Raw genomic sequence first — 27,947 nt, 5'->3', positions numbered from 1 at the left:
TAGTAAAGCCCATGATTTCAGCCATTAAAGTAAGCTTGGAAGAGCTGAATCAGAATTAGCTTAGAGAAGACAGAATTAATGCCAACACTATTGGAGACTTTGATGGATAGTTGTAAATGAACAGATGACCAGATATTAGCATATTCCCTGGGCACAGAATAGGAGCTGTGTTTTAGGGATGTCTGCAAAGACTGAAGCCACACAGAAAAGGCAATTTCTTCCTGTACAGACCCTGAGTGCTCAGAATAGGCACTTTTTCTGGTTCTTTCTGTGTTCCAGGGCTTCCACAGTGCTTATCCTAGAGAAGGAATACAATGAGGGTCTGAATAGAAGGGTGGTTAGGTAGAGATAGTGATTGAATAGATGGGCCCATGAATGAATGGGGGATGGATAGATGGATATATAGACTAACAAGGAGTATGTGGGTTGATAGATGAATGAATGCATGTATGGGTAGGTAGATGTTCAGGTGAATGAGGTCACACTTGCCAAAAATGAGAAGCATATGAACTAAAGGTAGTAAGAGTGACCCTTGATAGCTTTCAGCAAAATCCATCTAGGTCCAGGGGAGGGACTATTTTGTATGACGATAATAATTGGAATAGGAGGGCTTCTTTCTAAACCCTGAAGAAAGGACAGGAGCTTGAGTAAGGATGCCTGTGGGCACTAGGTGGCAGGATAAGCCTCCCATGGAGCTGCTCTTGCCTCTAAACCTGGAGGAAGGCTGGTTCCAGGCCTCACCTCTCCATCAGTCTCTCCTCAACTCCATCTCATTTCCTCCCTCCTCACCCCTCTGAACAGGGCACTCTAGGCTCCAAGTCTCTCTAGGTTCTCAAGGCTTTCCCAGGTGCCTTTCCCCCTACCTGTCCAGGAACCATCATCCTACAGTGTATGGAGCTGTTGTCCCATGACGAGATGCTGTGGAATGGCGCTGTGTCACCCATGATGCAGGGGTCATAGCCTACTCCCTGGAAGCGGATAAGGGCTGAATTCCATCCCAGGATGTGTATGGGCACGTCCACCTGAGAAGTCAGGAGGGTGGGATAGGGGACTGGTTATAGCATGGCCTGATAAAGAAGCCACAGCTCCAACCCCCACCCTATATCATCTGGGCTGCTGCTCACTGTATACGTCTTGGCCTCAATGGGTGAGAAGATCCACAAGACCCGAGCAGTGGTACCTGGCTGGATCTCACCTTTGGGGTTGATGCAGCAGAAGATGGGGTGATCAAAACTTTTTTCCTGAACCTGTGACAGGACGCTGGTCTGGACCTCATATGTCACAGGCACTGAGCCACCATTGTACAGCTCATAAATCTGTAGGGGACAGGAATAGAGACCTCCACACCAGCTCAGGACTGCAGACCAGAGATCCCAGGACTCTCTGTGAACTGTGGGAAGACAAGTTGAGCTCCACCATATCATCTGAAGAGTTCCTGAACTCCCCTAACAGCTCTGATTTGAGCATCTAGAAAGGATGTAACTGGATAGTCAGCCTGTGACTACCTCTGAGGATAATCTGTAATCCCATTTGTAAAGGTGCAGCTTATTTTATTTGTCCTCAGTTTACCTTGCAAAGTTATAAGGGGACTCTAGGGAGTGTGCCTAGTTTGGGACTTGGGAAAATGTCCACGTATGCACCATCCAGACCCTTCTTTGTTTTGTAGGCTCTCATTCCAATCCCCCATGAGACTGTCACTTTCTACATCTGCCATTAGAGGGAGTAACTGCTTAAAGCAGTTAAGGGGGTAAAAGGAAGGTCTACTACAAAGAGTGCCCTGAAGAAACCAGAGACCATCTATCCAATTCTACTTTTTAGAGATGAGAAAACTGAAGACCGGAGAACGAAGGGTTGGCCTGCATTTGGTCCTGGAACTTTCTCTTTCTTTCTCAGCATTTTCTCCTGCATATGCTCACTTTAGTTATTCAGCCTGGCCCACCCTATTAATCTCCAGATCAATGGAGTGAAAATTTGTGCCAGCACCCTCCTAATTCATATGCTGAAACATAAGTCTTAAAGAGGGAGGCCTTTAGGAGGTGATTAGGTTATAGGATAGGGCCCTCATGAATGGAATTTGTGCTCTTTGTAAAAAAGGCCCAAGGGAATGTGTTTCATTCTTCCATTATGGAGGACACAGTGAGAAGATGCTACCTATGAACCAGGAGAACAAGCCCTCACTAGACACAGAATCTTCCCAGGCCTTCATCTTGGACTTCCCAGCCTTTAGAACTATATGAAATAAATACCTGTCTTTATAAGCCAACTCAGTCTCTGGTAGCTTGTTATAACAGCCAGAATGGACTAAGAAAACTAGTAACTGACTTCTACTGAAAAGCCCTCTAGGGGCCTCACATGAGCTTCACACTTGGCCAAAACCAAACTCTGAATTCACTCTAAAATTGATTCCTTTCCCTAGTTTGTTTCCTTTCTGAAAATGGCACCACATGTCCCTTGTAATTCAAGCCAGCTTCTCTGTCACAGTCCTGAATGAGGCTGTTGGGAGGTCAGAGGGGCAGAAGGTTGTGAAAGGAGTTGGGCATTGGGACTCCCTTCAGGCCCAGGAAGCCCATTCCTCAGCCTCTAGGCTGAATGTCTGGCAACACCTGCCCAGAAACACAGGGGCTTCTAAATGCTTAGAGACTTCATAGATGCTAGATATTCCAGAAAATCTTATGTTCACCTCTTGGAGACTTCCAATATACATTTTCAGAGCAAAGGTACCTGATTCCCTCCAATTAATAAAGAAAAGTTTACAACAAGGATTGGCATTCCTATCCTTTATATCTCCTTGCTGCAGTAATTTCCAAACTCTGGCTGTCACCTATTAGTGAGCAGTTCTGTAGTGGGTCTTATCCAGCATTTTTAAAATGGAACATGGCCAGGCATGGTGGTGCATGCCTGTAATCCCAGCAACTCAAGAGGCTGAGGCAGGAGGATCATACAATGAGGCCAGCCTTAGCAACTTAGCAAGACCCTCAGCAACTTGGCAAAACTGTGTCTTAAAATTTAAAAAAGGGGGATGGCTGGGGATGTAGCTCAGTGGTAAAGCACTCTTGAATCCAATCCCTAGTATAAATAAATATTTTAAAAATAAACAAAAAAGGAACAGAATAAATGCTCTTTTCATGTGGTAGCCTACGTGTATATTTATGATACTTCTGTTTTGGTTGTATATATATGTAAATACTGGGGTATAAGCATGTATGATATAAAACATGTTAGTGTAGTTCATGGTCAGAGAAGTTTGAACAATCTTATGCCAGAGGGAAAACCACTCACTTTTGTATGAGAACTGAGTCTGATGAAAAGGCTTAGTCTCAGGCCCCAGGAGACAAGCTTCTCACCTTGAATCTCCCCAGTTGCCCAATTTGGGGTTTCAACCTGCCAACCCTACCTCTTAGGTGCTTCTAGAGGACAGCATCTTTGTCAGTCCATCAAGGTTGTCACAGATATGCAGAGATCAATGCTTAGAACTCTTGGTGATCAAGATGACATAGACCACTGACCTGCCGTGGGGGCAGCGTGTTGCCAATGGGGACAGGGATGAACTGGTGGCTAGTGGAGGTGAAGAGCACGTACTTCTGCTCCAGCTTCACTGTTATGCCTATGAAATTTAACTGGAAATAAAAAAGCCCAGAGATAGCATCCTTCCTTGGGAGGAAGTGGCACACCCAGCAGAAAGATCTGGATCCTGACTCCCAGTGGATACTATTCCCAGTTCCTCTCTTGGTTGTCCAGAGAGCTCCTCCCTCAGCCTGAGACCCAGGGCAGGGCCGGGGTGTTGGGGTCTTACCAAGATCTCCCTGCCATGTGACACCTTGAAGAGCACTGGCAGGCGATCAGTGCCAACAAACAGGTGACTGGAAGAGAGGGGACAAGTCTGGGAGTGAGTTCTTTGAGCCCTCATAAAAGTGGAAGAACAAATGGACATGGTATACCAGCGGATTTGAGCCAGCTAGCTCCTGGGACGACCCATACTTGAAGTGGGACAGGGCAAGAAGGACATTAGGCCTCCCCCGCAGGTAGGAAGGTGGCCTCACAGGGGAATGGCCCTGGAGTCCCACAGTGAAAGGCCAAGGAAAGAGGTCTCCAGGACCAAAGGTACGAGGTGGGGGAAGGAGGAGCACCTGTACTTTAACTCCACCGTTTGCTCCTCCCCAGGACTCAGGCTCCCAGTCTTGGGGCTGATGGAGAAGATGCAGTTGTCCTCTGCACGCATTTGGTGGAGCTCAGTGCTGTCAAAATCTACTTGCTCTGCCCATAGCTCCAAGTCAATCTTCTGGTCACTTGGAAAGAGGAAGGCCCTGAAGGAGAAGAGGGATTTGAAGTAAAGGTAGTGAAGCTGTACCAGGATGGGTGAATCAGAAGAAAGGAGTTCTGAGCCTCTGCCACACCTTTTGCATTTCTTCCCCCCATTTGGCAGGTTGTTCCATGCACAGCTGAGCTAATGTGGCTGTTGTGCATTCTTATTCCATAGTAGTCCCCTATGGAATAGGGGCCATAGTGAGTAAAGGAGAAGTGAAGATTGGGGCTCCCATTGTGGGTAACAGAAGTTGAGTGGGTCACTTGTACTGATGGGCCACTCAGCGTAGGCCACTAACTCTTCTTTGATAAAACTCTTAGGAAGGGGCCATTTGAGGCTCCCAAGAATGCTGGCAGCACCACCCAGGGGTCCCTGACAGGAAAAGTATAGAGGCTAGCTTAGGCACAGCATAGAATAATGCCCTGGAAGTGCTTTGCATTGAAGAAAAATAGACTGTGTTCTCGCTGACAATAGTATCAATAAAGGGGTCCTGAAGTCACAATAGGTTAGGAGAACGCTTCACTCTCAAAGATGGCACGGAACTGGCTCCAGCAGCAAACTAGGACAGCAATGTGAACAGGAAACATCCAGAAAAAAAAAGAGATTCCCTAGAGTTTCAGGGGTGAGGGAAACAAAGAAGACAGATAGGACACACCCCAAAAGCCTCAACAAGGAAATGCAAACCAAAACTCTCACAAGGAATCTGTTTCAATTTTTTTTTTTTTTTTTTTTACTTTGGCAATGTGAACAATAGGTATGTTCAATGCTGGTAAGTTTAGAACAAAGAGACACCCTTACACTTAGGTAAGGAGAAGGGAAACTGTTATAGTCTTTTCAAAGGAATTTTGGCAGTCTCTTTTAGAAGAAAAAACATGTTTGCTTCTTGACCTAGGGATCCCATGTTGGGGTCCTCCATTTGGGTTCAGCATCTTCTCTGCACACACTGCCCTCATCCAGTCTCCCTCCAAGGTCCTCTACTGGTCCTCCAGTGGGTGCCCTCTCCCAAGCCTGGAGGATTGCTATGGCTCCCACCTGTCCTGCAAGCTGCTAACCTATCTTCCCTGGAGATCAGAGTGACAGGTCCTGAAAGCTGACTACGTCTGCCTCACCCATAGCTTTCATCACTTTGGTCCCTTATGAAGAAGTCCAAACTCTCCAAAGAAAGGTTCCCTGCATGTCCTAGCCCCTGCCTACTTCTCCAACCTCACCTGAGGCCTTTCCTCCCTTCCTCCTGCTGCTCCAGCCCCATTCGTGTACACCAGGACCTCTGGTGGGAAGGGTCTTCACCGCCTTTTTGCCTCTTGATCCTAGGCTGTAGGTCTAGCTCAGCTGTAGCTTCATCTAGGAAGTTTTGCTGATATCCCTACCCACCTCCCGGAAACAAGCAAACAAACATGAGCAATGACCCCCATTTGAGTGCTGCACGCTTATCCTCAAAGCACACATTAGGCAACCAGGAGGCTGAGCTGCCCAGGCCCCTTATGCTCTAGGAAGGCAGGCTGGAGTCAGGAGCCTCCACCTAGGAAGTAAGGTTTAGCCAATCAATAAAAAACGCACCAACAAACAAAAAACATCAACCAGTATATCTGACATCTCTAAGTGACTGCCTTTTTTGTGGTATGGGGAATTAATCCCAAAGGCATTTAACCACTGAGACACATCATCCTCAGTCCTTTTTTTTTTTTGTTGTTTCATTTTGAGACAAGGTCTCTCTTAGTGTTTATGACCTCACTAAGTTGCTTAGGCTGGCTTTGAACTTGCAGTCCTCCTGCCTTGGCCTTGCGAGCCACTGGGATTACAGGCAAGCACCGCAGTGCTGGTGGGCTGCCTTTTAATTGCAGACCCTATGCATCCTGGGGCCAAGCAGAGCAGAGGTGTCAGGGGAAGGCTTGAGGGAAGGGGGCAGCTACACGGCTCTCCTCCCACTTAGGGTTCTCCCTCCATCCTGTCTGCTGCTACCTCTAGTCCAAGTCCATACTCCCTCTATATAACTGGTCCTGGCAGAAATAAAAACCTGTCTGTTCTTTATGAACTAAGCAGGGACAGACTAGAATTTGTTTTAAAAAGAAAAAGAAAAACAGAAAGGAAAAAAAAAGCTTGTAAGAAATTGAAACAACACAAAAGCACAGAAGAGTCAGGCTCCTTGGAACGCTGCAAGAAGCACAGACTCCTTCCTATACCTCAAATGCTCTCCACCAGTGAGGGGTCCAGTTCAGCAGGCACTCTGCCTGTTTCTCGCACCTGGACCCTGTCCACTGAGAGTGTGAGCTAGGCTGCTCCTACACAAACACGCAGTGTCTGCGGTCCACCAAATACCCTGCTCCACTCTAGGACACAGGCCAACACCCTGAGCCCCGTAGGGCCTGGCTCCTGGCCCACCAGAGCCCAGTGATTGGCAGATCTGGAGCTCAAGGCAGGCCCTGGCTTTCCCCACCTCAGCCAGCAGCGGGGCCAAGCTTCCCGGGTTAGTTTTTCAGGGCCAGAAGCCCTGGGCTGCTGACAGTCCCATCCTTCCCTGACAAGAGCCACTTCATAAGCCAGCTTCTCTATCTCACTCCACCACGGAGGGTGGGGAGGGGACAGTCAGTGCAAGGGGCAGCTGCTGCACACCGGACAAGGGTCCTCCACTCCCCGGCATCCCCCTTACCCCAAGACTCCTGCTTAGGCCACCAGTTTTGCATCATAAATTCTCCACCTGCAGTTTACTCTCTAGTGCTTGTCCAGCCTGGGGAGGGGTGGAGCTCTCTCTCCTAAGCCTGACCCAGATGGGAACCCTTCTTTATCACCTCTTGATAGCTAAGTAAAGTTGGAAGTCATCAAAAGGACACAAGTTCTGGGCCCAAATGAGAGGACAGTGGAGCACAGGAAAGGCTGAGCTTGCTGGGCTCAGGTCTCCAGGCCTGGCCTCCTGGGATCTTTGAGGTGCAGCCTGCTCTGTAGCCAGCTTCTACCCTGCCAGCAGACCCCACAAATTTTCTAAGCCATGCCCTTTGGGGAAAGGTCCATCTGTGGCACCAAACCCCTGTTTCTCTGAGACTCTTGACTTGAACCCAGTCAGGCCCAGCCCTGCTGCACTGGGAGCTGTTTGGAGGGTCCTAGCACCTGGATACCTTTGGCATGCAGAAGCTACTCAAAGCCTTCTTGCTCTGGAGTTGGACACATCTGGATTTCAACCTGGCTCTGCCCACTAGTGAGTGGTCTTAGCTGTGCCCTTTGTAAAAAAGCCCAAGGGAGGAGTTAAGAGAGAACGTTCTCATAGGGCTGCTGTGAGCACTGGTGGATTGAAGCCTGGAAAGACAGCACTTGGCATGCAGCAGGTGCTGAATAAAAGCTTCTCATTCATTTGGTTACTAAGATGGCTGTGCCCAGTCTCCATCAGGGCAATTCCACCCTGCCCTGAGCCTATCAACATGTCTCAGCCAATGACAGGTCCCAACTGCTATTGGGTGACCCGAGTCCCACCTGGGCCTGCACACCCTGTCCATGGGGAGGCTCATTCTTCACAGACCAGACAGCCAGGTTTCCCACTGGCAAGAGAAGGTGACTCTTCCACACCCTTCTGGCCCCCCGGCACCCCCATAAGCCACCTCCTCCAGGCCAGCCATACCAGTCCAAGGGTACCATCCCAATGTTCTTCAGGTCCAGGAGTACCACAGAGGGTGGGGCCTTGAGCGGTGCTACCCCAAAATTGAAATCAAGTTTCAAAGGGGTGAAGACAGGGGGGGTCTGGTTCGTGCTGTGTGAAGCAGAGAAACAAGCTCAGAACTGGGGATGGGGACGGGGAGGGCTCCCAGGGGTGGCTGGCTTGGGCACTCCCATCTCCCCACAGGTGGGAAATGGAGAATGTGGAACTCAAGATGAGTTAGCTCTTCAGACCTCAAGACAATCCTTGCTTCTCCAGGTCCCTCCAGGGAGGAGTGAGAATTTGGAGGTCACTTCTCCCAAAAGATGAAAAGCAGCTTCTCAGATAGGTGCTGGGATATGGGCAGGTAGTTCCACGAACATCCCCAGTAGTCCCTGTCCCCCTTTCCCTGGCCCAGCTTACCTGTGCCGGGTGGGCACTTGGTAGGTGAGCTCCCCGGGTGTGGGGTCACGTGCCAAGTAGTTGTTGAGCATGTCCAGGGAGAAGAGGCGCCACAGGTGCTTCCGGGTGATGCCCTCGGCACTGCCCATGGAGTAGGCATCAAGAACGGAGAGCAAGGGGTACACAGCCACCAGAGAGACTTGACACAACTCTTTCTTCTCGCCAACCTTGTTATCTGGGAGCATGGGTGTGGAAGAGAGGGGCAGGGCATGCAGGTAAGCGATGCAGGATGGAGGGGGAGAGAGCAGGCCGCAGGCTCCAGGGCATTTACAACACAGCCAATTCTTGTGCTTTACACACTTAGATTTTTTGCTTTTAATGTGCACTGTTATTTGTTTTCAAATTAATTTCCCTAATAGCTTTATTGAGACATAATTTATATACTGTGAAATCTACCCTCTTAACATACAATTCAGTAATTTTTGTATATTCAGAGTTGTACAATTATCACTACTACTGAATTTTAGAAAACTTCTATCACCCTGCAAAGAAACTCAGTACTGGGCTGGGAGTAGCTCCGTGGCAGAGCATGGTACCAATTGGCTCTTGCTCCCCATCTACCCTCTACCCCAGCAACCACCCATCTGCCTTCTGTCTGTATATTTTTGTCTATTCTAGATGTCACATATAAATGGAATGATTCCATGTGCCTTTCTGTGACTGACTTCCCTAAGCATCATGTTTTCCAGGTCGATCTGTGTGGTGGCATGTGTCCCTACTTTTGTGGCCCATTATCACCCCCATTTTATAGATGAGAAAACGGAAGCACATGGAGGTGCAACAATTTGCCAAGACTTTGCGGTTATTCAGTGTTGGAGCTAGGATCCTAACTCACTGAGTCCATGTTCTGGTGCCTGCTCACCTTCCAGGCTAGTAACAGATCCATTTCATGGAGGAGAAAGCTGAGGCTAAGGGAGGCTGTGGATTGGTTTAAAATCCCATAAGAAATCAGCACATCTAACTTTGCATGTTGAGTCTTCCACAGCTCAAGTGCACACATGTGCAAACACATACTGTCAGACGCAGCGTACACACCGATACCAAAGACATGCTGCAGCTTGGCCCAAGCTGCTGTCTCGATCCTCAGCAGCCCCCACAAGCCTGCTGCACACAGCTCTCTCCCCTCCCCTCTGTCCTTCCCAGCCCTGACTCTCCATGCCGGGCACCCAGGTACCTCTGTGGGATAGGAGAGAGTAGCTGATAGTCCAGGAGTACTGGGACCGGCGCTGCGGGCATGCTGTCAGGCAGATGTTGTCTTTGGAGTGGGGCGGCATGCTCCCCTCTGAACGGTCTAGCTCCAGAGCTGCTTGGGGATGATGCAGGTGGGTCAGTGGGAAGAGGCACCTGCTCTCTCCTATTCCTTTTGAGACACCCTCGCTGGTCCAGGAGGGCACTGGCTAAAGGAGCCCCAAATCAGAAAACAGGGAGGCCCTCCTCCCAGGATGGGTCAGAGGCACCGCACTTTGTATTACTGGCACCTGCTAGGTACTTTTCTTCACCTAGCAGTCCTGTGAGGTGGGTACCACCAGTAGCCCCATTTTATAGATGAGGATGTTGGGGCTCAGAGAGGATAATCATCTGCACAAAGCCACACAGCCTTAAAGTGGAAGCACCCTGTTTCAAGCTCTGTTCTGCCTGACCAAGACCATCACGCAGTTAGCAATACCCTCCATCTTAAACAGTACCCTCCCTGACACACACACCTCCCCGACCCCTGACCCCAGCCCAGGTCTGAGTACCAGGGGAGTTGTGGTCATCGCCCACAGGACTACGCTGCTCCAGGTACAGGCGGTAATAGAGGGTGCAGTTGCCATCGTTCAGAAGCGCCAGGTTCCTGGACTCCCTGCTAGTCACCAGCATGTTTCCGAAGTCCAGCTCCTTTGCCTCTGCCTGAGGCACAGTCAGCCAGCTGCTGGGGGACTCCCTTGGGTCCCCAGTCCCATAATCCTACTCCTATCCCTGGAGCATCTCCCAAGGAAGGCCAGGTTCAGGGCGGTGGGTGGGGAAGCCGGAGGAATCCTGTCCCTGCCCTCTGGGAGTCTGTCCCACTTGTGCCCTGAAACCCCCCACTTTGCTGGGGACTCCCGCTCACAGAGAGGCTGCTGGTGATGCCCATGCCCACCAGGCGGATCATGTAGTGTGTGATGGCTGGGGGCTTGGTGTTCAGGGGCAGGCCAGTTTCCCAGACGCACATCCCCACTCGGAACAGGTACTTGGTTTCCTCCAAAGGGCTGAAGATCCACGTCAGCGTCTGAAGTCACAGAGATGACTGGGCCCTCCAGGGTCGCCCTTCCCCAGGCTCCTGGCCAGTAGAGGTCCCACTGTGGGGCGTCAGGCTCTGGCCATGCCCTTGAGTGTCTGCTCCATATGGTACATTATGTCTCCCTCCATCCTGCCTTCCATGGCAGGTGAGTGGTATCACTTTCAAGACTCATTTTTGGGATGAGAAACTAGAGCCTCAGAAAAACAAGGTAACTGGCCAAGGGTGAGACAGTGGGTGAGGGTGGGAGCTGGGATGGTTCTGGCCAACTCCAAAGTTCATGTGATCTCCCCTACCCTCTGCTTACTGTCTCTGGGCTCTGACAGATAGATACCATGTGTTGGTTTTTTCCCCCAAGTCTAGCCTCCCCAGTTAGCCTATGAGGCTCTAGACTAGAGACAAAGTCTGCTGTTTTGGGTCCCAGACTGTGCTCACTTTGTTCTATAGCGGGAGTCATCACCCCTACTGAAAACCGCCCATTTGGCCCCAAATCCAGCTGTTCCACACCACCCTTCCGGCAATCTCATAGCTTTGGGACCATGGATGACGGAACATGGACTACCCCCGTTCTAGACTTAGTTCTGCACTTTCTAACCTTGATCTCAGTAAACAGCTCTTTCCCACTAAGTCTCAATTCTCTGTGAAGTGGGGAAGATGAAGGTGGTACTCATAATACCCACTCACAAGTTGGGAGAGGGGACTGTGGACTGATGGGTGCAGCATAGCCTGTGAAACCAGGGGCAAGAAACGCTGAAGGTGAAGGTGACGGGCACTCTCCATCACCCTCAGCAATGGTCAGGGTACTCACAAGGCTCTCATTGGGCTGGATGAGGCCTCTGGCAGGCTGGACGGCCAGCGTCTTCTGGTGCTGCTGAGAGACCCTCCACTCGAACTCTAGGGGCAGACGCGAGGGGTTGCGGAAGGTGAAGGAACTGGTGGAGGAGCAGCCCACCCAGGTGGGCTTGAAGAAGACGCTTCTGTAGGTGTCCAGCTTCAGCTGCAGTGGCTCCTCCCGGCTCTGCATGCTCACCTCCTTGAAAGAGGGTGGTGCCTGAACTTACCTCATGGTTCTGGCCTTCCCAAGTGTCCAAGAGACCATGGATGGTCAGCTTTCCCTTCTTGAAGGGTGGAGCAAAGGTCCTCTGCCAACCTGAGTCTGGCAGTTTCTATAGAATGTAAACTAAAAAAACCCCTGGGGACCCAGAGAGGATGTACAGTACAGTTCACAGGGTCAGACATGGGTCCACCATCCAGACCCTATCCCTGGGCTGCCCCCAAACACCCTCTACCACCCACAGGTGTGAATCTTGGATATCTGTACCCTTTGTCTTGGTCCTATATTCTATGAAGTGGATGGGCAGGGCCCTGAGGGGTGCCTAGCTCACAAATGGAACCATCTCCCTGAGATACTACCTTCCTGGATAGTTCAGGGGAGCCTTGCAAGCCAACCCCAGAGAGTGGTTTTGAAAATAGAAGTCACAGATTAGGGTCCACTTCTAAGGACTCCCTATTCTTGCCTCTTACCTTGAGATATTGGGGGTAAAAATTGAACTGCAGGTAGAAAATGTGCTGCTTCCAGGAGGTGCCCTTAGGGTAGGTGCTGATGAGAAAGATCTGGTGGGCCCCAGGGGCTACCAGGCCTGAGGCAGGCCGCAGGGTGATATCTGAGCTGCTTTTGGGGGCCAGGCTGAAGATCAGCAGCATGGAGCCTTTGTTGACCAGGAGCAGGCTACGGTAGGAGGGCTCACCAGAGGACACTGCAGGAAATAGCTGGGAGTGGGAGAGAGGAGGAAAGCAGGAGCCCTGTCAGATCCCCACCCTTGGGATGCACACTCAGGGGCATGCATGTGGGTGTGGGTGGGCCATTTCCAAGGAGATCCAAGATGCCCGCACACAGCTCAACCAACAACCTAAAAGTAGGGAATTGAGGAGGCCACAGTCTAGCACCAAAGAATACTCTGTCTTCCCTCTTGCTGAGACCTTTAGAAACAGAGGTTGGGTAATCATAGGTCCTAGAAAAACTTAGGCCTCCAAGGTCTGTCCTTCCGGTTAGAAGAAAAGTTGTTTAGAGCGCCCTCAAATCACCCTTTGGAAAGATGCTTTCGGAAATCCTGGTCTAGAAGCTCAGGGGCAAATGATTCTCATGCAGGAGACTGAAGGAATCCAGCCCCAACTGCCCAACCCCCAAACTCTTCTTGAGCCTCTGAGGTGGGGTGTGCACTGGGCTACAGCTGATCAGGCTACAAAACACAAACTCTCAATCCTGGACCCAACTCCCATCCAGATGTGGGGACTATGGGAAAGGCCACAGACCACTTGAGGACATGCCAAGGGAAGGCTGCTGAGGGCATCCGCAGGAGAACCCTTTGAGTCAGGGAGGGCTTTGGGCAGGGGTGGTACAGGTTTGGGATTGGGGAAAGGAGTGGAGCTGGTGGGAGGATCAGGCTCAGAGCCGTACCTTTCCAGGGCAAGAAGACTATTGAGAAAAGCTGATGATGGGAGCCGGGAGGAGACATCAGAGGCCAAACTAGAATTAGCAGCTGGTGGCCCTACACTTTTCAGCTCTTCGACACTCTGCTTCATAGGCCTCAAGGGCCTCAAGGGCCTTGTGAGAGACCTGGGAATTCTGATCCCCCAAGGAGTATCCCCCAAGGACAGGGCTAATGGTTTGTGTCCTTGTTTCCCTAGGGCCTAGCCCAGGACCTAGGCTGAGCAGGCGCTCAGTCAACAGGGCACTGGCAACAAAGGAGCTGAGGAGGTTTAAACCTGAGAGGCAGAGGACCAGGTGACTATTTCAGAGGGAGAAGGGAGGACTGGTGTCCAACTCCCAGAATGTCCCTGTCCCAGTGCCATGGTCTAGGAGCAAGTCCTTAAGTGGCCCAGGTACCCAGGACAGCTGGAGAGGGTATAGGGGTGTTTCTGAGGCCAGGATAGAAAGAAAGATCTGCAGGCCAAGGTAGGAGCCAGCGCTCCCCTGTCCTTCTCTCACTGCTGTTGGTACCATACTCACCTTGGGTACATCCAGGGAATATTGGGGGACATGATGCTCCAAGGCAGCAAAATAGCTGTGGCCTCGTGCCTTCACTGTCAGGCACCAAGATGGGCACACAGTGCAGTCCTCCTCGATGTTGCTGTAGCTCCACAGGACCTGCAGGGGGCAGCTCAGGGTTCCATGGAAGGCAGCCACCTTGCCCCTCCCTGCCCCTGTGCTGTAGGAGTCTTACATTGGGTGCTGAAGCTGGGGTGAATGGGGGCAAGGGCACAGGGAGGACAGTGCATGCAGAGTACAACAGCTGTACACCCCCCACCTCCACCCCCACCCCATCTTGAGCCAGGCCCTACAGGGAATGCTCTGCAAACCCTCTCTTGTAGTCCCCACAGCCAGGAGGCGGGTGGGGCAGGATCTGAAAGCAGCATTCATTCTCTAGGAATGAGCCCAGAGGAGCAGTAGCCAATGGAAATACAACATGAGCCACAAACACCAGCCACAAATATAATTCTAAATGTCCCAGTGGCCACATGAAAAAGTAAAATGCATGAAATTAATTTCAATAATATATTTTTATTTAACCCACTGGATCTAAAAATCTTATCACTGTAACATATAATCATCATAAAATTATTAATGAGATATTTTACTTTCTTTTTGTATGAAGTCTTTGAAATTTAGTTTTGAACTATTTTATGTTTATAGCACATCTCCATTTTCAGTGTTCAGTGGCCCCATGTGGCTGCTGGCCGCCTTATCAGACTATTACAGGTATACAGCCTATAACCCTGTAACCTAAACCTGATGTGCTTGGCCTCAGCCAAGCCAGGAATCTATAGCCTTATTCTACAAACTTCCATATTCCCCCACTGCTGAGACACCAGAGCAGAGGCAATTCAAAACTCTGTTTGGGAAAACTCCCTAAAAGTTCTGAAACAGTCCCTGGTTTACAGATGAAAAGATATGAAGGAATTTGTCCAAGGTCACAGAGCTGGTCAGGGACTCCGACCTTGACTGTTCAGCGCTGCTCTTTTCTAGCCCAGAGCTAGCAACTGTGAAGAACAGCATGTGGACAGGGCTGAGGGAGGGAAAGTGGCTGCCTGGGAACATGGAGGGTCTAAGAGGCCCAGCAGCCACAGCAGGCCTGGGGACAGGCTGTGGACTGAGGTTCTTGACAGGGGAAGTTGTACTCAGTAGCCCCTCCCTGGTGTACTTCATTATCTGCACCCTGACTCAGTTCCCAGGCCTGGTTCTTGCCTGCCCACAGCTCCTTTGTAGGGACCATTTCCTGCTTGGAGGACTAGAAGGGAAGCCAGGAACCCCCTAGCCCAATTTTCCCAAAGGAAATCCCAGCTGAGTTCCTCCCCAGAGGGGAGGGAGGCCCCAAATGAATGAGACATTATCAGAGGGCCGAGTTAGGCGGGATCAAACCAGTAGGGGGTGATGTCCAACCAAGGAGAAAGTAGGAGAAGCTGGGCATGGACAGGACGGACCATGCAGGACCCTGTGTCACATGCTGTCACCCCACCTTGCCCCTCTCTGTTGGGGAAGGCAGAGAACCACACACCTTGTAGGCAGCGAAGGCTTCAAGCTCCACCGCATAGAGGCAGTTGGGGTTGGGTGGCTGGAAGTGCAGACGCAAGGCTGCAGACTTGAGTGGGGGCACATCGCAGGTGTCTGGGGTCACCCAGAAGGGACAGTCATCTCTGCGTGTCCAGACCACTTTGATCTTGCCCTTGGTGTGGTTCATCAGGCACAGAGGGATAGGGTTGGGGGGCTCAGGCCCAGGGCAGCCACCAAAGTCCACCTCCATGGGCTCTATGCTGACGGGTGGGGGGAAGATGGCCAAGTCATTGGTACCATCGAAGAAGATCTCAGTCATGGGGGGAATATAGGGGTACTGCGGGGCTGGCATATCCTCCAGGTCCTGTAAGGGGAGAGACAGGGATGGCGCCCAACTGCCATTCCTCCTACCGCTGCCCTCCTTCTGCCCCTCCCTTCTGGAAAAAAAGACTGCAAGAGCTCCATGAAGGTCACCCCCAGCTATAGTTGTACCTCGGGAACAGAGGACCGTTCACAAATTGCTAGAGGGGGCTGGAACCTGGAAAGGGCATCCTGCTCCCCATGGGCACTAAGGGATCCACGGTACCTCAATGGGTATCATAAGGGCCCCATTCCTGTCTTGTTCCAGCTTCCTCTCCTTCAGCATGATGCCCAGGATGTCAGGAGGGTACAGTGTCAGACCCCGAGCCAGGTGTGTGCGGTACCAGGTGAGGTGCTGAGGCTTCAGGATGACGGGCTTGGTGTTGTCTGAGTGGCAGGTTCCTATTAGGTCCAGGAACAGTGGGTCCTGCGACATTTTCCATGGGTGACAGGGCACAGGAGGGTTGGTAGGGTAAGGGTTGAACGCTGGGGTTGAACTGAGGATGGATAATGGGCAAACAGGATGGCAGAGATGGAGCTACAGGGTGGTAGGCAGAGGGAGCATTCTGACAGCCGCCTAGCTGACTCAGTGGTAAGTGGGACACTCAGCCATTGCCTGCCCTTCCCTCTGCTGCACACAGACATTCCTTGTACTACCCATCCCACTGCCAGCCAAGGACCTGCAAGACCAGCATTTAGGCCCTCCCTGTGGGAGCAGAAAACAAATTCGTTCTTTCCTCCCATCCCAAGGCCCCCATGAACCCCACACTTGCATGAGACTCAGAAAGAGGCACCCACTCTCCAGGCCTAGAGAGAGAGGGCCCAGAGCCTGAGTAGCTGTTCGGGAGGGATCTGAGGATAAATTTCAGTCCCTGCTTGCCATCTTAGCCAGGCACCCTCAGGTTAGGGCACCAAGGGAATGACCTGCCCAGAGGCCTGGAGTTGGGTTCTTATCTCAGACTCTCTGCCTTGCACATACTGTGTGGAATGACGCCTAAACCTCTCTCTCCCCAGCCCACCAGGAACAGCTTCACCAAAGTCTCTCGCCTGGTAGCAACCAGACAAACTTGGCACACCCAGTTGGCTCAGAGTAAGCCCTCAGGTGCTCCTGGCCACAATCTAGCTCCAACAGCCTGGGCTGGAGCCCTGAAGGAGAAAATGTCTGAGATATCACCCTGGAAGTTTCAGAATACAGGAGAATGGCTACCGAGGCCTGCCTTCCTCACTGGCTCTCAGACTGAGGGATTCCTTCCCCTCAGCCCCTTCCCTACCACTCACCTGGTGGTGGATGAGACAGGCCACCCGCCGAAAGCAGATGATGGGGCGAATAGGCCAGAAGGTGCAGTGCAGGGTCATGCGGGCCTTGCCCACCAGGGTCCCAAAGGCAGGTTGGATGCTGAAGACACTCTCCTGGCAGTCGATGGCAAACTGGAAGTGTGCTGTGGTGTCTGACTGGTTCTCTATCCACAGTGTCTGCTCCGAGTGCTCCCCAGGGTTGACCCAGTTGAAGTTGACACAGTAGTGCTGCAGGGCCACAGCAGGACCTGGGCACAGGAGATGTGGTCCCTGCGAGTGGGCCCTCCCACTTGGGTGGGGCTGGGGTATTAGCCTCCCAGAGAATGTCTCAGAAAGGCTGACACTGCAGGGGGTTGCTGTTGCCTGGGGATAGATGGGCAGGGAGGATGGGCACAGAATCCCTGCAGCCTGAGCAGAGACCCATGTCATTAGGGGTAGTGACAGGATGGTATCACCAGGTATACACAATGCTTCCCCACTGGGCCACGAGGGGGCAGCAGACACCCAGGCTGACAGACTAGAGGCAAGGTCTCTTAGGAACAGACAAGGAGTTCTCTGGAATCCTAAATCTGGGCTGCTCCTGGCCTGGGGGACGCCATTACCTATACAGAAACCAACGACTTTGAGCACAGTTTGGGAGACACAGCCGGAAGACATGATGGAAATGTAATCCACAGTTCTGACATCCAAGGCCTCAGGGTGGAAGAACAATGACACATATTTCTTTGCTCCTGGGGGCACGATGCCATGGCCCTTGGAACATGAGAAGGCTTGGTCTTTGGCCAGAACGTCTGAGGCTATTTCAATCCTAAAAGGGGCATTCACCTGTGGGTCCAGGTGAGGAAGCAAAGGATCAGGTCACAGAGTTGGGCAGTCTGGGCACTGTACAGAGGAGTCCAGCCAAGATAGTGGGGGCAGCTGGCATCTAGCCCGTGCATACTGATTGGCATGGGTGTGGGTGAAGCTGCCTCCACCAAGAAGAAGGAAGAGCCATGCCGTGTGCCCAGAACAGAGTCTTGTTCTTCACAAAGCATTATGGGGCTAGCTATGGTCCTGGGGTCAGGACACTCTTAGGGCTACTCCAGGGGTTCTCTGAGAGGCTAGGGTCACATGAGCCCAGTGCCAGCTGAGAGGAGAGAGGAACTTCTAATGACAGCTGTTGACGTGTGTGGGAACAGACTGGAGGCTCTGGGTTATTATGAAAAGGGAATGGAGTTTAAGCGCACCCAGTCCTGGGGTCCCTGAGTCCTGCCTCCCCCCCCGCCACCCTCCTTCCCCTGCCCAGTGCATACCACAGATGGGTTATACAGCCTTATCTGCCTCTCAGCCGTGCAGCCCACAGCAACACAGCCAAAGTGCAACACCTTCTGCGAGCCCTCAGCATCCTGGTCCTCCGGTCGCTTGTGCCTTATGCTCACCACCAGCTGGGCACATTTGGCTGGGGCAGAGATGGGGCAGTTTTGGGGGAGCAGTCCCTAGAAGGCATGTGTCCCCAGGGAAGACAGTCTGTGACATGATGGAAGGCAAAGAAAAGGCAAAGCTTGTGTGTGGGGGGGGTGGTTGGTGGGGAGGCAGAGTGGGAGGTGGGGCCACACTAAGGCCTTGAGACCCAGGGAGCAGCAGCTGTGCACTGGGGACAGTGGAGAGGAAAGCCTCACCTATAGCCTGCAGCTGGATGCTGCTTTTCTGCTTGCTGCCCTCCCCATACCAGCACGTGGCCTCCACTTCATGGATGACAGCCATGAGGGGCTGAAAGGTCACTTTGATCCTACAGGCCAGGCCTGGCTCCAGTAACCCCGTGGTGGGAAGGATCTGGAATGAGCTGGGGAACTCCCAGGTGAAGAAGGTGGGCAGGTCCCTAGGAGGCAGGGGGTGGGTCTGGGTCATTGTACATCTGACTACTGCTTGGCCTTATCAGGTAGAGGCTCCGGGGTGCCCTATTCCCCACTGAGACATGCCTGCCTCCCCTGCTCCCTGGACTCTCTTCCCAGTGCTTGTTCTTGTCACCTCTGAGCTTCAGCCACCTTCCCCTCACCCCACATTGTCCAGGCAGAAACAGGCCTCAACCGTGTCCCCGATGGCACACATGGGCAGCTGTAGGGACGGGGGGCACTCTAGTTTGTGGCAAGGCAGGGTGGCCCTCAGTTCCACACAGAATATCCCCTCTTCCTTCTCAAACCACAGCTGGTCCTTGTACTCTCTCTGTAGGGCAGGGGAGAGGGGAGGCAGTCAGCAGTGCCTTCCTAGTGCTCAGGGGCCACACGTCCCACCCACCCTCAGAACACAACCCCTGGCAGTAGGCTGGGTTGTGACATACTAGCTCAGCCTGTGCTCCTATACTGTCTGGGTCTCAGAGATGAGGGGCTCTTCTGTGGGGAACAAAGAATTTTGAGGACATTTTGGTAGTCAGTACATCAGTAGTCAGATGTACTAGAAAGGTTGAGGCAGGAAGATCACTTGAGCCAAGGGTTCAAAGCTAGCCTGGGCAACACAGTAAGATCTCCCATCTCAAAGAGAAATTTGTTGTTGTTACAAAGAATTTTGAAGAAACTTGCAGAGAGCAAGAAGAGGCCAAGAAATTTAGGACTTTCTAGTAACCAACACAGTATTGCAGTCTTTACGCCCCCAGATCTGATGGGGAATATCCCTCTGTCTAAGGAGATCAGGCTCTGAGCCCTGTGGGGGACTCCCCAGCTGGGGTTTTAGTTGTAGCTGGAGGGTGTATGTGTGGTGTGGGAGCTCCTTGCTGCTCTGTCCTACTTCCTGCTCTGAGGTCCCTGTTCCCATGTCCCTCCCATCATGCTACTGTTTGCTTGGTGGGACTTACCTCCTCTAGAGGCCGGAAGACAATAGGTAGCGTGAGAGTTATGCCTGGGCTCAGGAAGATGGGCTGAGGGATGACCGTGAAGAAGAACTTGGTCTTGAGAGGCCTTCAGGAAAGAGCCAAGAGATGAGCACTTCAGATCTGGGCTTATAGCAACCAGAGGAGGCAGGAAAATTGCAGACTCTAGAGAGAGCTGAGGGGGCTGGAGTCCGTGGGACCATGGAGAAAAAGGAGATGAGTCCATGGGGAGGGAGATAGGGTCTGATCATAAGAGAGCACAGCGACTCCCACAATCCTTTCAGATCTTTACCCAAATCAAAAAACAACAACACTTGTGCCTCTGATGAGGATGATGGCCCAGGAAGACAGGAATGGGACTGGCTATCTTGATTTAACAGAATCCCTGAGCTCTTATCTCGGGTAATCAAGGCTGGGAAGGGAGGTGCCAGGGTGGCCAATGTCACAGATGTTGTAGACTTTAAAAATATTAATAAGATGCTGTCAACAACTCTATGCCTATAAATGCTGAAATAAACACACTCTGAGGAAAATATTACTAACAAACTGACTCAAGAATTGCACAGTAAATTTTATGGCATCCTACCTGAAATCATCAAGGAAATGGAATAGGTAGTCAAAAATCTTTCCACAAAGAAAACAGTAGGAAGGAAAATTGCAAAGACCCTAGAGAATAGGCAGGATCTCTAGACCCTAGAGACACAGAAAAACAAGCTTACTCAGAAACACAAAATTAGCAATATTAGCAAAAGGAATTTAACAACATATAGAAAGCATACTCAGTTGTGACCAATTGGGGTTATTTGAGGAATAAGTGGTTGATATAAAATAGAAAATCAAGGGGCTGGGATTGTGGCTCAGTGGTAGAGCGCTCACCTAGCACATGCAGGGCCCTGGGTTCAATCCTCAGCATCACATAAAAATAAAGGAATGGAACAAAGGTATTGTGTCCAACTACAATTAAAAAATAAATAAATATTTAAAAAATAGAAAATCAATATATTCTACCATGTTAGTTAAGAGAGGGAAAAAATCAGATGATAATCTCAATAAAAATCTCACCATCATGTACATCCACAAGACTGGGGTCCTAATTAGAATAAGATATATTCCATGCTTGTTTAAATATATCAAAATAGATTTCACTGTCATATGTAACTAAAGAGAATCAATAAAAATTAGGTAAACTTCATGTGTTTATGAGAAAAACTTAGCAAAGCAGAAATAGAAGAGAACTTCCTTAAAATGATCAAGTCCACCAGACAAAAAGAAAAAACCTACAGAAAATATCCAGCTTAATGGTGAAACATTGGAATCTTTCACTTGAAGATCATAAACAAGACAAGGCTGTTTTCTATAAGCACTTCTGCTCAACACTTTCTATTTAATAGTACAGTAAAGGCAAAGAAAAGGTACAAGAATTGGAAAGAAAGAAAGAGAATCACCACTTTCTATATAAAATATGAATGTGCACCTGGAAGAAACCCCAAATAATTACTAGATAAGTTATTAAACTTCAGTCCAGGCCTGATGGGGCACACCTGTCATCCCAGCAACCCAGGAGGCTGAAGCAAAAGGACTTCAAGAGCAAGCCAGCCTCAGCAACTTAGTCACCCTGTCTTACAGATAGAAACAAAAGGGTTAAAAGGGTACACCAAATTCTCCCGTTTACATAAAGTTCCTACGAAGGTAAAATCAATTTAGGGATGTCATTTGGAGATGTAGACACAGCTGGTAAATGAATTTGAGAAAAGCAAGGAAGTCACATAAAAGGCGGGATGGTGGTTTTCTTCATTAGTGAGGAGGAGAGGGACCCAGGATGGGGGAAGGGAGGCTTCAGACACTGCCATTGTTCCATGATTTCATCCAGTTACAGGAGTCCCACTTTCTGGAATTCTTCAAACTGCACATTTTGAACACTCCTTTGATTTTATACAGCATTTTAAAAGTTCATTTAAAAAAATTTATTATTATTTTTTTAGTTGTAGGTGGACACAATAGCTTTATTTTATTTATTTATATGTGGTGCTGAGGATCGAACCCAGGGCCTCACACATACCAGGTGAGTGCTCTACCACTGAGCCCCAGCCCCAGCCCAAAAGTTCATTTGTTTTTAAAGAGAGTCCACTTTGGGGACTTGAGGGCTCAGGGCCTGGTCCCTGGTCCCTCATTCTGGTACCTGTACTTCATCTTCTGGGTTTTCAAGGAGAGATTTTTCAAAACCAGGTTCTTCGTGGTCTCCTTCCCCAGTTCCCAGCCTTTCCACTGCAGCTCCTCGGCCACTTCAATGCCCCAGATGACCCTCTTCTTTAGTTTGTTCTGCTTCTTTGGGAGGCACACTTGAGTGTCTATGGGGCTGCTGGGCTGTTCAGTGGCAGGGAGAAGGGGAAGAAGGAGAGGTGCATTAGGGGTAGGACACAAAGGCCCCGTGTCTCTAGCAAGTGAAGAGTGACAACAACCCTCACCAGGGGCATGGTCTGGAGAGAGGTGAGGAGCAGGCAGGCCCCAGAGGAAGATACGTCCTCTCCCAAGGTCACTGGAATGGTTTGCCAATGACAGCCTGTCTCTGGAAGCCTCCCTTTGGGCAGCCCAATCCAGCCAGTCCATCCAGAACACACATGCAGTCTTAGCTGGCCAGTTCTGTTCCTCAATTTCATCTCAGACCCTTCTCTCTCAGAAACCTAGTCCTCCCATTTCCTCCTCACTGAAGAAGCCTCTCCTATGTGGAATGGCACTTTTCCAGATCACAGGACCCATCACAGTTCCTTCTTCCACCCCTCAGCTGGCTAATAAAACTAAGCAGCCAACTCATGTGTGAGCCGTCCCTGCCCCTCCCCTTCTGGGTCCTCTCTAAGTGCTGTTCCTGGTGATGCTGGAGATGCAATGTGCTACCACTTCCCCGTCTGCTATGGAAAGATCCTTCACAGGCTGATGCTTGATGCCTGTACAGCTAAGGAAGAAGAGTGATGGAAACCTCCCTAGGTAGTAAGGTGGAAGAAGGATGAACCTATTGCCTCTTCCTACCAAGGCCACTGGTGTGATCACTCAACTCATTGCCATTTTATCTTCGACCACTTTATAGCTGGCTTATCATTACATACCACAAGGATGTAATCATTCATTTAACAAATATTGTTGACCTATTATGCCCCAGTCCCTGTGCTAAGTGCTGGGATCACAATAGTGAATGAGACCAACAAATCCCTTCTCACTTAGTGCTCACATTCTCAGTTTCAATGTTTACTGAGAGTGCTGAATGGCCACTGTATTTTCTTTCACTGACTGCACATGGAGAAAAGGTGGCATGGATGAGGGAGGGTGATTTACTATAAATATCAGTTGATGCATCTGTCAGGATCCAACCAGGAAAACAGAAGCCATCCTGGTATTTAAAACAGAATTTAATTATCAATCAGGAGCAATGAAGAAACCCAGGAATGAACATCAGCAAGAAGCAGCCACCACACCCAGCTGAAGGGAGATGGTGGGGTTACTGGAGTCCTGAAGTTTCTATGGTGGGAACAAGAGCCATTGGGGAGATTCAGATACTGCTGCAGATGGTGCTGAAATCGGAGAGAGAGGAGGGGGCCTTTCCCATCCAGAGGGAAGGGTGGCAATCGAATCCAAAGACGAACATACCCAGAATGACACAGATGGAGAAGACACCTTCATCCAAGAAGACCCCTCTCCATAGGGAGATAAATGCAACAACCGTCACATCTAAAGAGGCAGGTACCACCCCCAAGACACAACACACACTGCACCACCCACCTAACACACACCCTGTACCACCCACACACCATAGTCGCCACACACAATATGAACACAAGCTGCACCAAACCCAAAGTCATACTCCATAGTCACACCCTTGGACAGCTGTGCTGCCATACAGAGAACCACAAGAGTTACAAAAAGTAAACAACATCCATACGATGGCCAAATACAAAGTCCCAGGGGTCAAGGCCAAAAGAGTGTTCTGAGGTAAGAGAGAAACACTGGCTACCTGCCCAGACTCCTGCCTGCTTCTCCCCGTGGAGCCCCACCCCATGCTTCTCACATTGTGCTCGCTGCTACCGACATTCCAGTTGGCTTGGTGCTCCACCTATGCAGGGTCTAACACTGGAGGGTCAATGACAGTCATGTCCCTCAGACTCCTGCCCCATTTCCCTGCCATCCCTGTCCTGACTGGTGCTGCCATATTCCACTCTACCATTCTCACCTGGGCACTGGTGCTGCTGCTGCAGGTGCTCATGGGTATACTGCTGTCATTGATGGTGGGGACAGCCATTGGAATGGTACTCAGGCATGATCCACCAGAATTCATCGTGCAGTCTCCGCTGTCCCTGGGCCTCATGGTGAGACCTGATATCGCCTGGATGAGCAATGGGCACCTGGAACAAGAATGCCAAGGAAGCACTCTGACTAAGCTAGGAGTTCCTGCAGATCCAGGTACAAGTCTGGAGTGGGGAGGAGAGCAGAGGGGAGACAGGAGGGATATGAGAAAAAGAGGCTGATGATGGGGACTTGCCACAGCCATCACTGAGATGGAAGAGAAGGCCTGCTTCCCAACGCTGGTAAGAGAGGAGGCAGCACCATGAGAACCAACACTAGAAATATGATCTGGAGCTTTGCCTGGGGGCCGAGAGACACCACTCAGGATAGGCACTCAACTGGAGGTTTGGGAATAAGGCCCATCCAGCCATGGCCCTCCATGGCCTCAATTGGCATTACTTAGCAAGTCCCCAGTCACCAAAGCACATGCCTTACCTTTAGCTTGGTTTTACTCTCTATTTCCTCTAAATGTGTTTTATAAGCTATGAGAAGAGAAATAGAGGGCAAAGAAGCAAATGAGATGGCATGTTCGTGATCCTCTGGGTTTTCTCTACCAGAACACACCCTGTAGACCAAGTTTAAAGCAAACATTCACTAAAATAACAGATCAATTAAAGAATAAATGAAGGGGGAGGCTGGGGTTGTGGCTCAGTGGTAGAGGGCTTGCCTAGCATGTGTGAGGCACTAGGTTCGATTCTCAGCACCACATATAAACAAATAAATAAATAAAGGTCCATCAATAACTAATAAAAAGGTTTAAAAAAACAAGAATAAATGAAGGGGCAGGGGATGTTGCTCAGTGGTAGAGTGCTTGCTTAGCATGCACAAGACCCTTGTTTTGATTTCCAACACTGAAAAAAAAAAAAAGATTAACAACCTCTAGAATAGAGGGATCCTTGAATGGACTGGGTCAGAGCTGAAAATTATATGCAAAAATATGAAACAATTTCATGCATATTATATGCGACATATCATACATATACCCAGGTGCTATTTTCCAAGAAGAGCAATCACAGTTTTCACCAAATGAGTGAAAGAGAGTTCTTGACCTTGCTCTAAGGGATACAAAGTGTCTTAGACCACTTTTGGTTTCATCACTTCAAATCCTTTCTTCCTTTAATAGGTTTCCTTTGGCACATGCACTCACATGTGACTTTGTAACCTATGTAAGAGAATAGCAACTTCTACTCTGAGACACTCCTGCTACAGCCAGTCTTGCTCAGGCACATATGATACCGGTTTCCAGACCTCTACAATTATCCACCTCACAACATTCAGCTCTAAGGGCTAGGGATGTAGCTTAATGGTAGAATCCTTGCCTATTATGCTTAAGAACCTGAATTCAACCCCTAGTACCATTTTTTAGAAATCCACTCAGCTCTAATTTCCTTTTACACTCAATACAGAGCAATAATCCAAGAAATCACCAAACATGGCTCTGCTCCCCAAAATATAATGCAAGGCAGGTATGTAATTAAATATTATCTAGTAGCCACATTTAAAAAGTAAAAGAAACTAGTGAAATAATAATGTATTTTATTTAACCCACTAACATTTAATAAGTAATTGACAGAAAATTATTGAGATATTTTACATTTTTTTTCAAATCTGATATACAATTTTATATTTCACATTAAGACTGCTCCTATTCCAAGTACTTAATGGCTACATTTGACTAGTGGCTATCACCTTGGGCAGCATCACTCTTAACACCTTTTTTGAACATAGGAATATTTTTACAGACAACTCAGTATCTTTCCCCACAATATCAAAAATGGTAGGTATTTCTGCTAACATCCACTGAGAATGTATGTGCCAAGCAGTGTTGTAAAATCTTCACAGGTACTTTAATCCTTACAACAGTTTATAATTGCAAGTGACTTTCATTTTGTTTAGCCTAATTCTCCTGTTCATGTTTGTGGTTCAGCTCCTTATTATAATGTACTCACTCAAATTTAGTAAACATTTTATGATCACCTTTACGAATCTGTACACTTCCTGAAGACACTCTCCCATTCCTTCTCTACCACCCATCCAAAGCAAAAGATTCTGTTGATTCAGTTGTTCCTAGAGGGTTTCCCAAATCTTCTGGAAGGGACTATCTTAGATCCACTCATTCATGTATTCATTCATTCACTCATCCATTCACAAAGAATTTACTGAGTGCCTACTATTAGCTGATACTGTACTAGACATGGGACAAGACAGGCAAGACTCTTACCTTCAATTTTAAAGTAAACATTCAAATGTAACCCAAGAAATGCAAGCTGAAAAGACAGGGAGGAAATTACCATTACTTTTCTGTCACTGAATCACTTTGGAGTCCTGCCCCTACTCATTGCTGTCTCTGACTTCAGAGGATTCTACAGGCAGTTTCTGAAAAAGTTTCCATTCAACATATGGAATTAGCCCAGAGAGTGCATAGGGAGAGTAATGGGGTAAGAAACAGGCCCATCCTAGGCTAAGGACTGAATGAGCAGAAAGCAAGGCAAGCAGCTTTCAATTAACTCCCCAGACTCTCTTGGGACAAGCAAGTTTCTCCATCACACGGAATGTCAATCTATTCCATAAATTGAGGGTTGTCCTATTTCACAATTCATGCAAGGCTTATGTGAAATAAGGGGTTTGAGAAAGCATTAAACAAACCAATGTTACTACAACTAACAATCAACTTCCACAATAGCCTGCACTACTTTCCTAAAAGACTTCACACTGCTGCAATCATCGTGAAGACACTGGGCAATTATGGGTTTTGTTTTACTTTTTTCTTTAATCCAATCTTCTAATCTCCAGGGACACACACACACACACACACACACACATCACCAGCCACTTTTAATTGCCTAATTTCCGATATTAAAATTTCTCAAGATGACCAGATTAAAAAGTGGAGGTCGTCGTGGAGAGTTGAGGAAAAAAATAGGTAAAATGAAGGAAACAAAATATACTTAGAGCTGTTCTTTTTTTGTCTTCGGGCTTCCGGGTCTGATCTCGCCCAAGTTTTCCCAGTTTTACGGGGCTGTCTGAGGACACGGAGGGGCCCTGGCCACAACTTCCCGGAGGAGGCAGTCTCCTGGTACAGATTCCTTCCCTGGCTACTCGCTAACAGCGGACCAACGCTCCTAACTCACACCGCCGCCATATTGCGGTCTCCACAGATACAGGACGCACAGGACACAGCGTCTCCTGGTATCCCAGGGCAACGACGGCAACCCGAAAGGGTCAAGCTCAATGTAGGCGAATGCGCCGCCCAAATGTTGATTGTGTGTGTGTGTGTGTGTGTGTGTGTGTGTGTGTGTGTGTGTGTGTGTATTGTTTGGATGTTGTTTTTGCGGTGATGGGACTGCGCATGCTAGGCAAGCGCTTTACCACTGAGGTACATTCCCCAGCCCCTGTCACCCAATTTCAATCCTCATACTACTCAGTTTTTATTCCCTGACTTTTCCTGCTGTAGTAGTAACTGTGGGCTTTCACCAATCGCAACGTGCTATTATACATAATGCCTTAATTTTCCTGACGTCCCAGCAATCATTGACGACCAGATTTATAGGGGACTACTTCTTTGGACTCGACACCCAAATAGGAGTCATTCCTGTTCTTTCCCCACAACTGCTGTTGACATAGGGTCAGAACCCCAGCCAGAAGAATCATGTTTCAGGCGATTGCAATTGCTAACTTATTTGCATATTGTTTGGAATATGAATTAACTCTCTGAAATTGAATTAACTCTCTTGAAGGGTTCCAAAGGTTAATGTATGAAGAAGAAATTACTATACAATAATGTGGATTTTTGGAAGCCCATGTGTTCACTTGTCCATGTGTGCTTTGGAGGAAGAATCTTGCTTGGTGAAGACTCTTTAGGTAGGTGAGGTTGGAAATCTCAAAGTTCATTTGTGGGTATTTAAAGATGTTTCACTA

The 27,947-nt window shown here is 49.4% G+C and overlaps 1 protein-coding gene across 1 annotated transcript in view; it reads right to left on the bottom strand.

Annotated features, from left to right (window-relative positions):
- Positions 1-27,527, bottom strand: part of Cfap65 (cilia and flagella associated protein 65) — a 34,712-nt gene extending 7,185 nt beyond the window's left edge. The window contains 26 exon segments of the mRNA XM_076866443.2: positions 864-1,022; positions 1,125-1,316; positions 3,507-3,617; positions 3,794-3,860; positions 4,128-4,304; positions 7,911-8,039; positions 8,349-8,562; positions 9,562-9,693; positions 10,127-10,277; positions 10,480-10,638; positions 11,456-11,680; positions 12,172-12,417; positions 13,658-13,795; positions 15,204-15,563; positions 15,786-15,986; positions 16,838-17,103; positions 17,458-17,680; positions 18,148-18,293; positions 18,514-18,713; positions 18,891-19,057; positions 19,683-19,785; positions 21,877-22,061; positions 23,917-24,115; positions 24,454-24,556; positions 24,559-24,594; positions 27,470-27,527. Of these exon segments, the coding sequence (XP_076722558.2) occupies positions 864-1,022; positions 1,125-1,316; positions 3,507-3,617; positions 3,794-3,860; positions 4,128-4,304; positions 7,911-8,039; positions 8,349-8,562; positions 9,562-9,693; positions 10,127-10,277; positions 10,480-10,638; positions 11,456-11,680; positions 12,172-12,417; positions 13,658-13,795; positions 15,204-15,563; positions 15,786-15,986; positions 16,838-17,103; positions 17,458-17,680; positions 18,148-18,293; positions 18,514-18,713; positions 18,891-19,057; positions 19,683-19,785; positions 21,877-22,061; positions 23,917-24,115; positions 24,454-24,556; positions 24,559-24,594; positions 27,470-27,527 (4,347 nt within the window).
- Between the last annotated feature and the right edge of the window lie 420 nt (positions 27,528-27,947).

Source organism: Callospermophilus lateralis, chromosome 9 (genome assembly GCF_048772815.1).
Source record: "Callospermophilus lateralis isolate mCalLat2 chromosome 9, mCalLat2.hap1, whole genome shotgun sequence".
In the NCBI taxonomy this organism is placed as follows: domain Eukaryota; kingdom Metazoa; phylum Chordata; class Mammalia; order Rodentia; family Sciuridae; genus Callospermophilus; species Callospermophilus lateralis.
This window is presented reverse-complemented; position numbering and strand designations above follow the sequence as displayed.